Below are 17,103 nucleotides of genomic sequence, written 5' to 3'. Positions count from 1 at the left end.
ATTTGAATATACTGCCTGATTTTGATGTCACCCGCCCTGGGTCTAAGGGGAAGGATGGGCTATTAGAGGAGGGTGCTTCTGGTATTTCCGTGCCGAGCTTTCCGATTCGACCCCCTTCCGGCCCCTGCGCCGTCTCGGAATGTATCCTCACCCTTTCTCTCTTGACTTTCATTGTCTCTCTGTTTCTGTCGCTCTCTCTGGCTGTCAGGATGGGCCCCCTCCCAAGGCTCAGCTGGCCCCAGGCTGCCGACGTCGGAGGCGTTCTGCCACCACTGTGAGTGGTTTGCATGCTCTGGCTTGCAGGGATGCTTGTGCAGGTTTTAGGGAGCTGGAGGGTACGTGGGGCTGCGTGTGGGCAGAAGACGAAGGCCAGTTTGTACTCATAAGAACGCAACACTTCTGCGCCGGTGTATATCGTATATGCCTGTACAGCAGGGGTAGTCAAACTGCGGCCCTCCAGATGTCCGTGGACTACAATTCCCAGGAGCCCCTGCCAGCGAATGCTGGCAGGGGCTCCTGGGAATTGTAGTCCATGGACATCTGGAGGGCCGCAGTTTGACTACCCCTGCTGTACAGTCTCTACCTTTTGTTTTGTGTGTGTGTGTGTGTGTGTGTGTGGTGGGGAAGGCCTGCCTCCGCAGACAGGTACCCCATTTTGAATGAAAGTCTTTCATTTGGGTTTGGGAGCCCGGGTATCGATCAGCTTGTCGACTTTTCGGATATACCGGTCGCCAGTCGAATTTGAGAGCCAGCTTGGCCCAGTGGTTAAGGGCGGCGGCTTCGAATCTGCCGAGCCGGGTTTGATTCCCCACTCCTCCACGTGCAGCCAGCTGGGTGACCTTGGGCTAGTCCCAGCCCTGATCGCACTGTTCTCGCAGAGCAGTTCTCTCAGAGCCCTCTCAGCCTCCCCTCCCCCCCCCCAAGTTGTATGTTGTGGGGAGAGGAAGGGAAGGAGATTGTAAACCGCTTTGGGACTCCTCCAGGCAGTGAAAAGCGGGGTATAAAAGCCAACTCTTCTTTCTCTTATGTGAAGATGTCACCGTCGCTGTTGATGTCACTGTGACGATTCCCAACAGCGGTGTCTGTTCTATTGTGCATGGGCACAACCCCCCCCCCCCACTGTCTTCCAATAAGGCCAAAAAGTAGAGATGGATATTTTACAACACCCTCCACATCTTAAGGTGGGACAAGTTACGTGAAGCAGGTGTTGAGGGCACCACTAATTCTCCCTTGAGATCCAGGACGACGTCTCGGTGGGTGTTTTCCCGCCACTTTAACAGGGAGGCAGGACTTAAATTTCACTTCCTGTCCTGCGCCTTGGAAGACACCCTGCTTCAATCTTCCTGCCTCTCGGAGTGACAGAGCTGACAAACCTCTCCGTCTAAATTTAAGTATTTTTCCATTTTTGATAGCTGGTTAGTGGTCCATGTCCTCCCTAATGTACGGGGGGCACATTCTGTGGAGCGCTTGCGTCTTTTACCGTCTTCTCGTTTGGCCGCACAAAAGAGTGTTATCAAATTAGGAGCTCCTTGGGAAGGATTATGCTTGGCTTCTTTGACTGGTTACGCAGGAGCTGGGCCAGAGGAACCAGCTCAACCATGTTTCAACGCCCTCTTTCTTCTGACCCTCCCTGCGGTTGCTAGTTGCCCTGGGGTTTCTTTGTGTGTCCAAAGCCTGATGCCTTTAATTTCTGAAAGACAATCCCTTCTCTCTCTCTCTCTCTCAATTCTAGAAATGGAAGCCTACCATGGAACGGGATCCTGGAGGCGTCCCCGCAGTACGGCGTAGGGTGAGTACACAGTAGAGGGCGAAGTTTCTGCGGTACAGACATCGGCTTTGGATTTTTTAATGGGGGCCTAGAGCAGGGGTAGTCAAACTGCGGCCCTCCAGATGTCCATGGACTACAATTCCCAGGAGCCCCTGCCAGCGAATGCTGGCAGGGGCTCCTGGGAATTGTAGTCCATGGACATCTGGAGGGGCGCAGTTTGACTACCCCTGGCCTAGAGTATCGGCCCAGCTACAGAATTTGGAAGGAGGAAGGAAGGTTGTGTGGGGAATAGGCTAGATCTGGCTTTCTCAAACTGTTTATCCTGAATCCTTGGGGCTTCTCGACAACCCTGGAAAGGTTTCCTGAATGTGGGGGTAATTAATTTTTTATCAATATTTTAAATTCATTAAACATTTATCAGTGATATAACCATAAACGGTCATGTTGCCCCTCCTCTCCTCTCCCCAGTGGCCAATGATGGCCCTGGAGGGGGTGGGAAAGGGAGGGGGTCCCAAGTCGGCACGTACACTGCTATGCTTCCCAGTCATATTCTTTACGATTGCGTCACTTCTGGAGTTTCTCGAAGCCCGAAGGTTTCAGGGGTTTCTAAATGGTAAAAAAGTTGAGAAGGGCTGTGTTAGATGCACAGGTGGTGGGGTATGGATGAAACAGCCCCTCAGCTTGGTGTAGTGGTTAGGAGTGATCCCCCACATGCAGCCAGCTGTGTGACCTTGGGGTCGCCACAGCACTGATAAAGCTGTTCTGACTGAGCAGGAATATCAGGGCTCTCTCAGCCTCACCTCCCTCACAGGGTGTCTCTTGTGGGGAGAGGAAGGGAAGGCGATTGGAAGCTGCTTTGAGACTCTTTTGGGGAGAGAAAAGCAAGTCTTCTCCTTCTCCTTCTCCTTCTTCTCTTTCTCCTCCTTCCCCTTCTTCACTGACTAATTTAGTAAAGGCCATCTCCTCCGTTGTCCCTGACTCATCTCTTTTCCTTCCAGCAGAAGAAGCAGTTGGGTACAGGGAAAGAGCAGAAGAAGGCTGGCCGTCCACCCAAGCATCCCACAGCCAAGCTCAAGAACAGTGTGGTAAATGCTTCTTCCGCTTTGTCAGGGGGCTTGTTTTCGGAAGGGCTGAACTCTGACCTCGGGGAGTAACGCCCCAGAAGAGTAACTTGGAAAGCCTTTAATGTCTGTGTGAGGGTCACAGATCAAGGCTGTCTCTCTATCAGCCACATTGTGGGAACCAGTTGAGTCCTCGAAGAAGGCCACACTCAAAGTGAGGCAACAGAAACCATCCAGGTTGGGAGCAGATGGGAGAGGAAGGGTAGGGGCTTTGGCAGCTCATTCCGCATTGCCCCAAGCTCTGATATGGACCTTAGTTGTTCACTGCTGTCTCTCTGCCTTGTTCCCCTGAGATCAGGTTATCATGTAGCAATTCTTGAAATGCATGTGTGGCGGATTGGCTCCACTCTGACCTGCAGGCTGTGTTCCATCTGGTCCTCCAAGGTCACCAGGTCACCGGTGGCCATCCAAGATTTCTACCTTGCACATGCCACTCACCAGGCTTTCCCAACGTGCAGAAGGTGTTCTCTCCTTCTCCTGATTCAACCACTGCTATCACCTGGCCCTTTAGATCAGGGGTAGTCAACCTGTGGTCCTCCAGATGTTCATGGACTGCAATTCCCACGAGCCCCTGCCAGCAAATGCTGGCAGGGGCTCGTAGGAATTGTAGTCCATGAACGTCTGGAGGACCACAGGTTAAATACCCCTGCTTTAGATATTGTCCATTGAGAGGACCAGTTCCCAGCTTACCTGTTACCTTCTTACCTTCTAAGGCTTTGCCCTCGCAGCTGTCCTCCTGCTAGCCAGTTATCTGGTTATCACAGGGACAGCTTAGTGTCTTGCACACCACTGGGGAAGTAGCCACTTGCCAACAGACAGCCTCTCCTCTCCTCTCCTCTCCTCTCCTCTCCTCTCCTCTCCTCTCCTCTCCTCTCCTCTCCTCTCCTCTCCTCTCCTCTCCTCTCCTCTCCTCTCCTCTCCTCTCCTCTCCTCTCCTCTCCTCTCCTCTCCTCTCCTCTCCTCTCCTCTCCTCTCCTCTCCTCTCCTCTCCTCTCCCCTCCCCTCCCCTCCCCTCCCCTCCCCTCTCCCCTCCCCTCCCCTCCCCTCCCCTCCCCTCCCCTCCCCTCCCCTCCCCTCTCCTCTCCTCTCCTCTCCTCTCCTCTCCTCTCCTTTTCCTGCCACAACAGTGGGTCCGCGACAGTAAAGATCTGTGTAATGCAGAGAACTGCCACCAGCATTAAACTTCATAACGCGTTTATTCAAAAGAAAATGTCCTTTCACATACTCTCAGCACAGCAACAGACTGAGCAAGGGATCCAAAAGAAAAGTGTAAGTCACAATTCCTCTGGCCATGCCCTAGAGGAAGGGCGGCCAAACTGTGGCTCTCCAGATGTCCGTGGACGACAATTCCCCCAAACTCCTGCCAGCCCCTGGCGGGGGCTCATGGGAATTGTAGTCCATGGATATTGGCCACCCCTGCCCAAGAGGATATTAATTTGATGCAGGCGCTTAAGCTTTAAAATTAACATGGTTTTGAAAGGCTCCTGTTCTTTTGGAGTCTGCTCGGACCTGCAGCGTTGCACATGTCAATGGCCACCTCCAGCAGACCCCAGCAGAGGTCTCCATCTGCCTCAATAGAATCAGCCCCAAAGAGACCCTCCTTCCACATGCCCAGGACTTTATCATCTCTCTCTCTCCTCCCACTGATCAGTCAAAGTATTTCCTGAAGCCTCTCTAGTACCTTAAGTCTTCCAAATCTCTGTTCCTTGCTGGGTTGCCCCTCCACAGTTCACTCAAATGGCTTGCTTGTCTTCTCCTTCTCCAAATGGCTCTCCTCTCTCTTCCTCCTGTAAACGGCCATGGAAGCTTTGTGGATCACATGCACTGCTTACCTCCTGCAATCCGGCCCAACAGGGCTTTAGAGACCATGTCCCAATCAAGATGAAGGAAAACGTGACATTTAAGTGAGCTGTAGTAATGCTGGTGGTAGGAAGGGAAGGAAGGTACCACTGGCTTAAGCAATAGATGTGGAACATCTTGTTGAAGAAATCTCTTGGGTTGTGGCTCTTGGCCAGGTATACACTTAGTAGCTTGGAAGCCACGCAAGGCAGGAAACGTGCTGGACAGTTGAGTGAAGGATCATCTTCTCTACAGTGATTAGCCTGGCCTTGAGAAGAGATACAAAGCTTGCTATTGAGATGGTTTTTGGAGGTGGTTGGTCTTTGTCTCAAAACCTAGCTGCCAGCAGCGTTTTGTGAGGCCTTGCTGAGCGGGTCACAGTCTGCGTGTGCACAAAGCCCGCAAAAATTCAGAACATCTGGGAGACTCTAGAGCAGGGGTAGTCAAACTGCGGCCCTCCAGATGTCCATGGACTACAATTCCCAGGAGCCCCCTGCCAGCATTCGCTGGCAGGGGGCTCCTGGGAATTGTAGTCCATGGACATCTGGAGGGCCGCAGTTCGACTACCCTTGCTCTAGATGTACCCTGTCCCCACCCAGCCACCTCCTGTTGTGACCAGATGACATAGCATTGAGTTGAAAAATGCAGCTGCCCACTTGGCAGTCTTGGGAATGAAGATTTGGAGTCAGTCCTCTGGCCCTGGATCTTTAGCAGCAAAACACACACACACACACATACACACAAACACAAAACACTCTGGGACTGACTGGCATTGTGAAACTAGCTTCACGCGGTCTCTAGCGAGTCCTGCAGGAGGCCCACCCGCTTTAGGCAAAAGGTCCTAAGATTGATAACGACCACCATGGCAAATCTCACAAAGAAAGCCAACTCAGCATTCTGGCTAGAAACGTAGTAGTTTATTCAGGAGAGTACAAACGGCTTCACAAGACTCTCGTGTTGCCGAAGACGCAGACAAGCAAAAACTGAAAGCAGTTATAGAAGCAACCCCCCGCCCCTTCTGAACACAATTAAGTTTCATCAAAGGGTAGTACAGTTTGCAGTTGACACCTCCAGATGGCAGGACACAACCACAACAACGGGGCACAATATAAGGAGCTGGATGGCCTCAGAGTGTGGGAACAGAAGGGAGGAGGAATGAGCAAGGCAGCTTCAGGTCAGTTCCCCGTGGGGAGTTCTGGGACTTTGGTCAAACAGATCATGGCTGCATGACAACTTGTGTGTGTGTGTTTTCGGCAACATTCTCTCTCTCTCTCTCTCTCTCTCTCTCTCTCTCTCATATATATAGTCTGGATTTCTTACTGAGACCGAAGGCAATTTGTACATTATGAGTCAATACACTAGACCAGGGGTAGTCAACCTGTGGCCCTCCAGATGTCCATGGACTACAATTCCCATGAGCCCCTGCCAGCGTTTGCTGGCAGGGGCTCATGGGAATTGTAGTCCATGGACTTCTGGAGGACCACAGGTTGACTACCCCTGCACTAGACAACTTGAATCCAGGCAGAAATCTGAAGCAAAGCATATTAACACAATACATAAAATGATGCAAAACGTATATATAGCAGAATAATTCATGTAACGGCAGACACAGCGGTGCAGTCCCCAGGCCCTTCTCCTCCGTTAAAGCCTCCTTTCCGGACCATTCCATTATAACAGGCTTTTCCAAACTTCCGAATGCGGAGGAACCCCTGCAGCATTCCTCAGGCTTTGAGGGACCCTGGGAGTGGGCGCAGAAGTAAGCCTGCCAGACAAGTAATTGTTGACCATTTCCATTGGAGTGAAAGAGACTCGGCCTGTTGAGCAACAGAGAAAACAGGTTCCAGGGACGTCTAGCAGTGTCAGCAGCCATCCGAACTTCTGGGAAAGGCCGCAGAACCCTTGGGGAGCTCTCGCGGAACCCCAGGGTTTCCCGGATCCTTGGTTGGGACACCCTGCAGTGCAATGTAGCCCTGTTACATCCTCCTGAATATTCTGTAGTTTGCAGAATGTCAGGTGAATGGACGCAGTCTTAACAGTCTTCCCTCTAACACAGGGAGCTCTGCTCAGTGGCACTCTGGAACCCCTTAGGGTCCCGCACTGCCCATTACCAGTATTAAGATTAAAGGTAAAGGTCTCCCCTGTGCAAGCACCGGGTCATGTCTGACCCTTGGGGTGACGCCCTCCAGCGTTTTCATGGCAGACTCAATACGGGGTGGTTTGCCAGTGCCTTCCCCAGTCATTACCGTTTACCCCCCAGCAGCAAGCTGGGTACTCATTTTACCGACCTCGGAAGGATGGAAGGCTGAGTCGACCTTGAGCCGGCTGCTGGGATCGAACTCCCAGCCTCATGGGCAGAGCTTTCACACTGCATGTCTGCTGCCTTACCACTCTGTACCACAAGAGGCTCTTAGTATTAAGATCACAGCAGTTCTATTCTGCTCAGGGTGTAAACCACCCTGCCCAGTCAGGGGGGTGGGAAAAAATCCGAGGCAACGTTGCTTCCTAACCTCATCCGACAGGCCGTCCAGTAAAGCGGGAGCCACAGTAGAGAAGGCCTCTCTATGAGCACACTACTTATTTATGTATTTAGTTGATTTACACCTCGCCTTTCTCTCCCGTGCGTTCATCGCCGTCGCTTCTGAATTCCGCGAAGGCTCCCGTGGCGCGTTTCGGTGTCCACCTAAGCCCCCGAGCCTGCGCTGCTGAGCGTTGACGGTAGAGCCTTCGCGGTTCCTCCTGGTTCTGACTGCTTTCCCCCCCCCCCCACCCACGCAGCACACCACGAAGAGCCGACGGAACCGGAAGTGCGGCGACTGTGAAGCCTGCCAGCTGAAAACCGACTGCGGCCGCTGCGACTTCTGCCGGGACAAGCCCAAGTTCGGCGGGGGTAACCTCAAGCGCCAGAAGTGCCGCTGGAGACAGTGCCTCCATTTTGCGATGGTTGGTCCCTCTCCTTGTTTCCCCCCTCCTGGCGCTTTCCCATCTCCTTGACCCGCCTCCTCAATCTCTCTCTCTCTCTCTCCCCGCTTAAATGCAAGACCGCTTGCTTTGCATCTAACATGCATTAAACTGCGCTTATAACCCCCCAGGGTTCGCCGTAGATATTAAGGGCTAGATGAGTTTTCCAGACTGCCCCGAGAACCTTGCCCATCTCAGCTCTCACCCCAGCATGTGCCGGTGTGGTGGTCCCCTCGCTGTCTCGTCTTCTCTGATGCATGTTGTGTGACCTCGCATCTAATCTGTAATAGAACGCTTTGCCGGGTCCGATCGAGGATCCAGGTAGTCCAGAAGCCAGGAAGAGATACTGTCGGAAAGCTTACAAGCTGGGTATGCAAAATTACTCACTCCCCCGGTTTTCAGAGATTAGGGAAGTGGAAGTACCCTGCCTCTGGACATGTAAGTTCAGTCTTGTAATGTAAGCTGAATATTCTTTAGCCAAAGAGCTTTTCCCCCCTATGCCTCTTAAACCTATTGTTGGCCAGTTTCATTCATTCATTCATTCATCCATCCATCCATCCATCCATCCATCCATCCATCCATCCATCCATAGATCCATCCATAGAACCATCCATCCCATCCATCCATCCATCCATCCATCCATCATCTGTCCATCCATCCATCCATCCATCCATCATCCATCCATCCATATATCCACCCACCCACCCACCCACCCACCCACCCACCCACCCATCTATCAATCCATCCATATCCATCCATCCATCCATCTATCCACCCACCCACCCATAGATCCATCCATCCACCCACCCATCTATCAATCCATCCATATCCATTCATCCATCCATCTATCCACCCACCCATCCATCAATCCATCCATCCACCCATCCATAGATGCATCCATCCACCCACCCACCCATCCATCCATCCATCCATCCATCCATCTATCCACCCACCCACCCATCCAGCTTACCATGTAGGAGTTTAGCACATGAAGCCAGGAAGGGGTGCCGAAGTCTTGGGGCAACCACAGATAAGGCCGTGCATAGCTGTGTATCTTGCCTCTGGGAGAAGGGGAAGAATATGGAACCAGGGCCTCCGAAGATCATAATACCTTTTTCTTCCCTGGCTGCCGAGCTGCTGTGGATGTAATATTTCAACAGAACTAGTAAAGGAGTTTTAGATGAAGAAACTTTATGGGCTGAGTGTGCCTAAAGTCTGTCCTTAAAAACATTTTAAACAAAGAAATAGACAAACGGGGAAAAAAAAGAGATTATACATAACAATATAGGAAGTATTACGCATTGTAAAATGCAACGCAAGACAGATTAATACATGTCCTCTTTTCCTCCTCAAATTCTTAATGTAGTTTTTCCCTGTCTCCTCTTCATCTGAATCTTAATATTAATATTTAGCAAGGTTTATTGCGATGTGACCGTTATGGCTACGTATTCCATTGCACATTTGTAGAGATCCACGTTAGCATTTGAACAAAGATGATATTATACTATTAGGGACCAAGCCCGTTGCATTCAGGAATACAATGGACGCTAGATTAGGGGGGTGGAGTGAAAGAACTCTGCGGATGGCCTCCCCCCAGGATCTGGAAAGGCTGCAGGCTGGAAGCCCCGGGCAGGGAACTCACTGGTGGGAGCAGCACTCACACAGCAGGGATCTGCAGCCTCCAAGCCTCGGAGGGAAGTGGAAGGAGGAGGGGGTGGTCAGGGGTGGGGGACGGAAGGCGATTGGCTGGCCACTGGACAAACAGGGAAGCAGATTGGAGGAGGAGGCACTCAGGGGCAGGACAACTGCCCTGAGTGGGTGTTAAGCGCCGAGTGGCACATAAGCCATGAGACACGCTCCTTCTCCAAGCCCTTACCAGAAATATTAAGTGGAACAGATATTTCAGAATAATATTCAGGATGAATCAGGTATCACAAGGAGGACGATAATGCAGATATAAATTGTTATGATACAGCTTATTTTTATATATAAAGGTAAAGGTAAAGGTATCCCCTGTGCAAGCACCGAGTCATGTCTGACCCTTGGGGTGACGCCCTCCAGCGTTTTCATGGCAGACTCAATACGGGGTGGTTTGCCAGTGCCTTCCCCAGTCATTACCGTTTACCCCCCAGCAAGCTGGGTACTCATTTTACCGACCTCGGAAGGATGGAAGGCTGAGTCAAAACCTTGAGCCGGCTGCTGGGATCGAACTCCCAACCTCATGGGCAAAGCTGTCAGACAGCTGCCTTACCACTCTGCGCCACAAGAGGCTCATATTTTTATATATAGTTATACATTAAACAAAAACGTTCCTCATTATAAGTTTTACCTCCTGCTCCTCAAACTTTGAAATTGATTTGTTTTCAGAATATTATGCTAATTTTCCATTTTGTGGCATAAATAATCATAGCTGCAGTCACCATGTACTCAAATATCTCTTCCAGGATTTTTGGTAGTTGATAGGGTAAAATTCCCTCTGGCTTATTCTTAGAGACTATTGGGAATTTGAATTTTAGAACATTTTTGCATTTTTCCATGTATTTCCTTCCAGATTTTTTTTTTTTTTTTGACATCCCATATGGTAACAAAGGCCATCTGTTTCTTGACATTCCCATGACCGGTTTTCAGTATCCTTAGGAGTGGTACCATCGTAAAAAAACATTTTCAACCAGTTTTCTCTTAACATCTGATCGGCAGTAGACTCATTTCGTTTTCCCCATAACTGTTCCCATTGTAACATAGGTATTTGCTCTCTAAAATTTTACATCTATTTCATGACGCATTTCCCACTTCTTCAGTTTCAAATTTAAGAAGCAACATATATCCATTGTAGCAAATGATCTTTTTGCTTTGTGATTGTTCAAACTCGGTCTGCTCACTTAAAGCTCCGCCTTCCATGTTGATTGCTCCCTTTAACCTTGAAACCGATTAATACTATATTGGCCATTGAACATTCAAGCCTTCATCTTTAGTGTCTTGCCCAAACTTGGATTTCTCTTGAGCGTTTAGCATATTACCATGGGTTAGGAAGCCATTTTGGTCATGTCTGACCCTTGGGATGACGCCCTCCAGTGTTTTCATGGCAGACTCAGTACGGGGTGGTTTGCCACTGCCTTCCCCAGTCATTACCGTTTACCCCCCAGCAAGCTGGGTACTCATTTTACCGACCTCGGAAGGATGGAAGGCTGAGTCAACCTTGAGCCGGCTGCTGGGATCGAACTCCCAGCCACATGGGCAGACAGCTTCAGAAAGCATATCACTGCCTTACCACTCTGCGCCACAAGAGGCTCTTCCTGTTGGAGATAGGAGTGGGGAATTTGGAGGGCTTAAGAAGTTCTGTCGTGAAACTCATACTCTGAAGCAGCCTTTCTCAATTATTTTACCATTGAGAAGCCCCTGAAATGTTCTTCAGGCTACGAGACCCCCCAGAAGTGGCGCGATTGTGCAGAATATGACTGGAAAGCATAGCTAGGTACACAGGGTCCCTTCCCTTCCTATCCCCCCATTGGCCATTTATTTGGGGGGGGGGGCAGGTCGACGATCATATATTCACGTCACCAATAAATGTGTTCCATATAAAGAAACACCGTTGGTTTCTCGTAGAAATACATCTGAAAGTTAAACGAACCCAATAGGAAAAAGTGGTATCTTCTTGAAATTTTTTAAAATGCAGTCCTAGGTTATTTAAATGGTTTTGCAACCAGAACGGGGTCCCAGGTATTCAATCCCGCTTTCAGTTACTTCTTCAGTGGTTGCAATTATTATAGTCTATAATAAAGCAACAACATTGTGTAAAGTAACCAAATAATACTTTCACCTGTGGCCAGTAAAGCACTCCCTTCCAACTCTATGATTCTGTGGTTCTATGTGGTCACCTGTGGTGAGTGACAATCTTTCTTCCCATGCATGGCCAGTTTGAGGGCAGCATTTGGCTAATTTGGACTCCTCTCTGTGTTTCAAATGTACCCTTTACAGGCTTGCGAATGGTGCGCGCGTGTGCGGAATCATAATTCTCGTGAACTGACTTGCAAGATTGCCTTTGCGATTTCCTTTTGCACAAAGATGCCCACTGAAAGTCGGCACACTTGCTTGTTTCTTAACAGTTCGGACACCCACAAGAAGAGGCAAGCAGGAGGCTTGACTTAAAAAAGACTTAAAAAAGAAAGCAGCTGGGTCGTCAGGACTGTGAACTCTGACATGCTAGAAATAGGGGTGGAATTCTGAGCATAGACAATCCACATTGTACCCTAAGTTATACTCATCACGCCCATCTGCATGGCATCTTTCTTGCATGGCTTGTGCCGTTTTGCGTCGTTCTTGCTTCGTTAGCAGGAAGGGAAGCAGGAAGTCTGCCCCCACCTCTTAAAACATTTCTTCTGCACAGTTTTCGGGCATGTTCTTAAGTCGTAAAGACAGGCTTAACAGACCACTCGCTCACAGCGAAAGCCGAGGTCCTCAGGAAATGGAATATTTGTATCTGAATGCCGCATTCTCTTCCCTCCCCCATCCCGGTGGCACTGTAGAATCACGAGCTATAAAACAATATAAAATGTTAACAATTATTTATTAAAGTGCACCAATGTTAGGTTAAAAACCAAGTAAAAACTATAGAAAGAAAACCATACAGATCTAACCGCACATGAACAGACCAAACGCGTTTCGACCCTACTGGGTCTTCCTCCGTGGTCAATAATATTAAATAATGCCCTCTTATCTAAAACCCATTATGAAATACGGCTGGGGGGTCAAGGGAAATCTGTTAGGTGTAGCCCCAACGAATACTGGCATGGTGTTTCTTTTTGGAGCACCACCTAAAATACGTAATCTCTAGGAAGACCACTCTTAGCCATTGTTATATTCTGCATAGAGCTGCAATTCTCAACCTTCCTAATGCCACGACCCTTTAATACAGTCCCTCCTATTGTGGTGACCCCCAACCATTAAATTAGGCCAGTGTCCTTTCACAGAAATTGAACCGCAACTGACCAATGGCGTGAAGATCCATTGTTCAGGATTGTATATAAATTGGTTATAAATCGTATATAAATTGGCGGGCGCCTTCAGGAAAAGCGGCAACAGTCCCCCCCCCCCCCCAAGCCAAGCTGCTCTCCCTGCCGCAACCCCCGTGAAAGGGTCATTCGACCCCCAAAGGGGTCCTGACCCCCAGGTTGAGAACCACTGGCATAGAGAGTGCATCTCATGTGTGACATACATGCTACCTTCCATGCCACTTTTGGCTGAAGAGAGGGCTCTGCGAATCAGCGTGAAACATGCCAGGCATCGGGATTTTCTTCTTTGTAAACCGTGCCTTAAGGCAGCTCCCTTTGAGAGCGCTTTTCAGGGGTTTGTGGGAGATGGGGGACTGTCTCCTCTCGTGAGCTTGAGCTGCAGCTGCGTTTCTAGCCGTGTGCGCGGGCAGGCGGCTGCTTGCGGACGCTGGAAGCCCCGCTCAGCAGCCATCCGGAGCCGCGCGGAATCTCAGGCGGCCCGTTGCCCCCGTTTAAAATTACGATGACAGAGCGGACATACACACTGGGGGGATGTTTGTTTGTGCGTTTGTGTGTTTGTGTACGGGATTTCTTTACCGCCCTTCCCAGCGAGCGAGCTCTGGGTGGTTTCCCACACATTCCATCTTAAAACCATTCGTTAGTTTGTCGAGTGCAATCCAACGTACTGTCAGTCAATTAAAGCATCGTAATTGATACCTGTTAAAATCAGTCCGCCCGGCTGTCATCCAAGCAGTAGTCTCTAGGTGCTGATGTAATAGGCACTTTTTCCGTTCCAGTGGGTGCGTATTTGTGCCGAGGGGGGGCCAAGTGAAATTGTTGTTCGTAGTATTGTGGTTGGCAGGAGAAAAATACAACAACATGCGGGTCAGTCAATCTGGCTGTTAACAGAAGAATTCTTGTGTTCCAGCTAGAGCAATGGTTCTCTACCTTCCTAATGCCGTGACCCTTAAATACAGTTCCTCCTGTTGTGGTGACCCCCAACCCTAAAATTATGCAAGGGTTCTTTCCCAGAAATTAAACCGAAACTGACCCATGGCACGAAGATCCATTGTTCACGATGGTATATAAATTGGTTTTTCCCTGGGGTTTCTCAGTCCAGTTCTGCCTCTTGTCCCACCATGCCGATCTCGCTCTTTTCCGCTGCTCCAGACAGACGAACGCTCTCTCTCGATCTACCCCGCAAGGCTGTTGTGTGGATGGTACCCCCCCCGGCCAAGCCTCTGCCGCAACCCCTGTGAAAGGGTCATTCGACCCCCAAACGGGTCGTGACCCCCAGGTTGAGAACCACTGAACTAGAGGTTAACTTTAAACATTGATCACAAAGGGCTCAGAAGACTTTTTAAAATTCGGGAGTTCTGTTCCGCTCAGGATGTGAACAGCTCTGCTCGGAACTTGGGGGGGGGGGGTGGACGAGAGGGGAAATAGTAGCGGGAACATTGATTTGTAGGGGGGAGGGCAAGGTAGGTTGTCACGACAACCTGATTACATCACTGGCTGGGCCGGCTTATTTGCAAGGGGGAGGCAGTCGCCTGAAGTGGCGGGTGTGACGGAGGGAACGATACCCTCCCTCCCTGCTTACCCCACCTCTGCCACCACATCTGTCCAGGAGTTGAATGGGCTAATGCTTTCCTTCACCTCTCCTGCAGGCTTCTCTGATGCCAACACATTAAGTGGCGTAGGCAGTCCCCATCCTGCCAGACCTTGGAAGCTACGCAAGGCCGACTTGGGCTAGTATTTGGATGGGAGACCTCCAAGGATTTGGGTGGAGTTCCTCTGAGGAACACCAGGGGTCATGATGTGGAGGCAGGCAAGGGCAAGCCACCTCTGAATGCCCCTTGCCTGGCTGCCAGACAGTCCTCGGATCTCCTGGCTACACGACATACAAGCCATGCGATCACTAACTAAGCAAGCAGTGCCTTCTCTGTGAAAAGCGGCGTGAAGTCAAAGCCCGCGGGAGGCGACCCTATATGGTTTTCAAGGCAATAGACATTTAGAGTTGGTTTTCCATCTCCCGCCTCTGCGTAGTCTCTCTGGAGACTTCCTTGGGTCTCCATCCAATACTGACCAGGACTGACCCTGCTTAAGTTCGGAGCTCTGATGAGGTCAAACTAGCCTGGGCCTTCCACGTCAAGGCAAGAGATGAGCAAAGGTAATTTAGCATTACCTGCCTCTGTGTAGTGATCCTGGACTTCCTCGGTGGGTCTCCATCCAAGTACTAACCGGGGCCAACCCTGCTTAGCTTATGAGATCTGATGAGGTCAAACTAGCCTGGGCCATCCACCATCATTGGCTGTTTGGGGGGGAGGCAGGCTGGTGTCGCCATATATGGTGATATCACTAATATGTCCATAAATGTCTACGGCTAATAAATAGCCATAGGAGGTAATCAGGGCTGTTTGTAGCAGGGAATCAGGGCTCGTTTGGGTGGCTTTCTCTGTCTCTCTCTCCCTCGCAGCAAGAGCCATACCAGGTAATGAGGGCTCGTTTGCGGTTTGGAAGGGCTCTCTGTGTCTCTCTCTCAGATGCTGGCTCCTGCAATGTCTGAGAGCAAAGTGGCTAGCCTCCAGGGAGGGAAGGTGGGAGCCATAGGTGCAGGGCCAACCAGGATGCGGCCAGCAAAGCTGATTGGCCCTATTCCAACTCGGGCAGCCAGGACACTCTCCGCCCCCAGGGCTGTTTCACAAATATTAAGCGGAATAGTAGATAAGGATGTATGAAACTAACACACAAAGCCAAATCAAACCCTAAGAAAACCGCTTGTTTTTGAGAATTCCTTCATCAGTAGCCATTGTGCGTTTCCCTGGCTCTTAACCTTGCTATCACCAAGACCTTCGTCGAACAAGCTTGTTCGGCCATCGTCAGCTTATTCTTTTCTCTTGGCCTGGAGTTTGTCGGCCGACGGGCCTTCAGTTGATTTTTCCCGCTCTGACCGGCAGCAGCTCTCCAGGGTCTGAGGCCGAGGTCTTTCCCGTCACCTGCTGCCGGATCGCTTTTAACTGGAGAGGTCGGGGATCGAACCTGGGGCCTTCTGCGTTCCGAGCAGACGCTCCCACCACGGAACCAGGTTTCATTGCTGAGGGAGGAAGTGCCGATGATGATGAGAGCAGCGGGATAAATGGGTCGGGGGGGGGAGTGCTGAACAGCTGACATTTACGTCTCTGAACAGTCCTGACCGCTTCGTTCCCCGCTCTCCCCCTCGTTACCCGGGCCACCGTCTTTCTTTTCCAAACGTTCGGCAAAACCTCTTGCAAACCGTCTGCAACCTGCAGGCTGGAAACTATCCATCGATCCTTCCATCCATCAGATTTTATCACAGCAATGGCCAGCCATAACAAAAAAGCTATAAAACGGTACACTCAGGATAAAAATGAATGGCTAATAAAAAACAGATCAACCAAGAGGTGAGAACTATGCAGCAGCTCTACTTAGTGGCCTGACCTTAATTAAGATCGCACAGTACTTTGCAACCTGGAAGGTGACGGGGGAACTAGAGACTGTCCCCTTTGCAGGTGGCTGGCTCGGCTTCCGCCCCGCCCACCTGTCCATTTGCTCAGAGCCCTTCTTTATTGCTGTGCTGTGGAGCAGGTTCATCAGGCACTTCTGCTGACGGAAGGCAAAAGTCTTCCAGTGAGCCAGGACTTGCCGGGTGCTGGAGGGATGGTTTGCTCCTCACTGCACAAAGTGGGATGTGAACGAGAAGAGACCTTAGACTCCCAAGCTGACGTATTCGTTACTACTTATGCCCCTTGCTGGGCCCTTCGGTCTGCGAGTTTAAATAGGTTGGTGGTCCCTGGTCCGCGTGAAGTCCATCTGGCCTGACCAGAGCCAGGGCCTTTTTGGTCTTGGCCCCCACCTGGCGGAAAGAGCTCCCGGAAGAGCTAAAGGCCCTGTCGGAACTAGTTCAGTTCCGCAGGACCTCAAGACAGAGCTCTTCTGCCAGGTGTTTGGTTGAGGCTAGTCAAACTGCGGCCCTCCAGATGTCCATGGACTACAATTCCCAAGAGCCCCCTGCCAGCAAACGCTGGCAGGGGGCTCCTGGGAATTGTAGTCCATGGACATCTGGAGGGCCGCAGTTTGACTACCCCTGGGCTAGACTGATAGAAGCTCTTGCCCCTCCATAAAGACAGGCAGTTGGGGGGGGTGGTTAGCTGTGAAGCTGGTGGGTTGGAAATGGTTTTAGCTGGGTTCTTTGAGCCGCTGTGGGTTGGCTGGCCAGGAGTGGCGGCGTACAAGTTCAAGAAATAAAAAAAGTTGTGAGTGTCCTGCATAGTGCAGGGGGTTGGACTAGATGACCCAGGAGGTCCCTTCCAATTCTATGATTCTGCGTGCCGCTGAGTTGCAGCGAACTGTAACGCTGACCCCGTGTGGGCTTTTCAAGGCCGGAAATGTTCAGACGTGGTTGGCCATT

General features: G+C 50.6%; 1 protein-coding gene across 13 annotated transcripts in view; it reads left to right on the top strand.

Moving 5' to 3' along the window:
- The window catches only part of LOC143833494 (uncharacterized), a 79,928-nt gene that overhangs the window by 54,778 nt on the left and 8,047 nt on the right, over positions 1-17,103 (top strand). For 6 of the 13 annotated variants that reach the window (XM_077329367.1, XM_077329365.1, XM_077329363.1 and 3 more), the window contains 4 exons: positions 209-274; positions 1,733-1,789; positions 2,767-2,853; positions 7,504-7,668. In XM_077329367.1, coding sequence (XP_077185482.1) covers positions 209-274; positions 1,733-1,789; positions 2,767-2,853; positions 7,504-7,668 — 375 coding nt within the window. The remainder of the gene's footprint in view (positions 1-208; positions 275-1,732; positions 1,790-2,766; positions 2,854-7,503; positions 7,669-17,103) is intronic. The other 7 variants (XM_077329368.1, XM_077329370.1, XM_077329374.1 and 4 more) reach the window with 3 other exon arrangements.

Source organism: Paroedura picta, chromosome 3 (assembly GCF_049243985.1).
Source record: "Paroedura picta isolate Pp20150507F chromosome 3, Ppicta_v3.0, whole genome shotgun sequence".
In the NCBI taxonomy this organism is placed as follows: domain Eukaryota; kingdom Metazoa; phylum Chordata; class Lepidosauria; order Squamata; family Gekkonidae; genus Paroedura; species Paroedura picta.
This window is presented reverse-complemented; position numbering and strand designations above follow the sequence as displayed.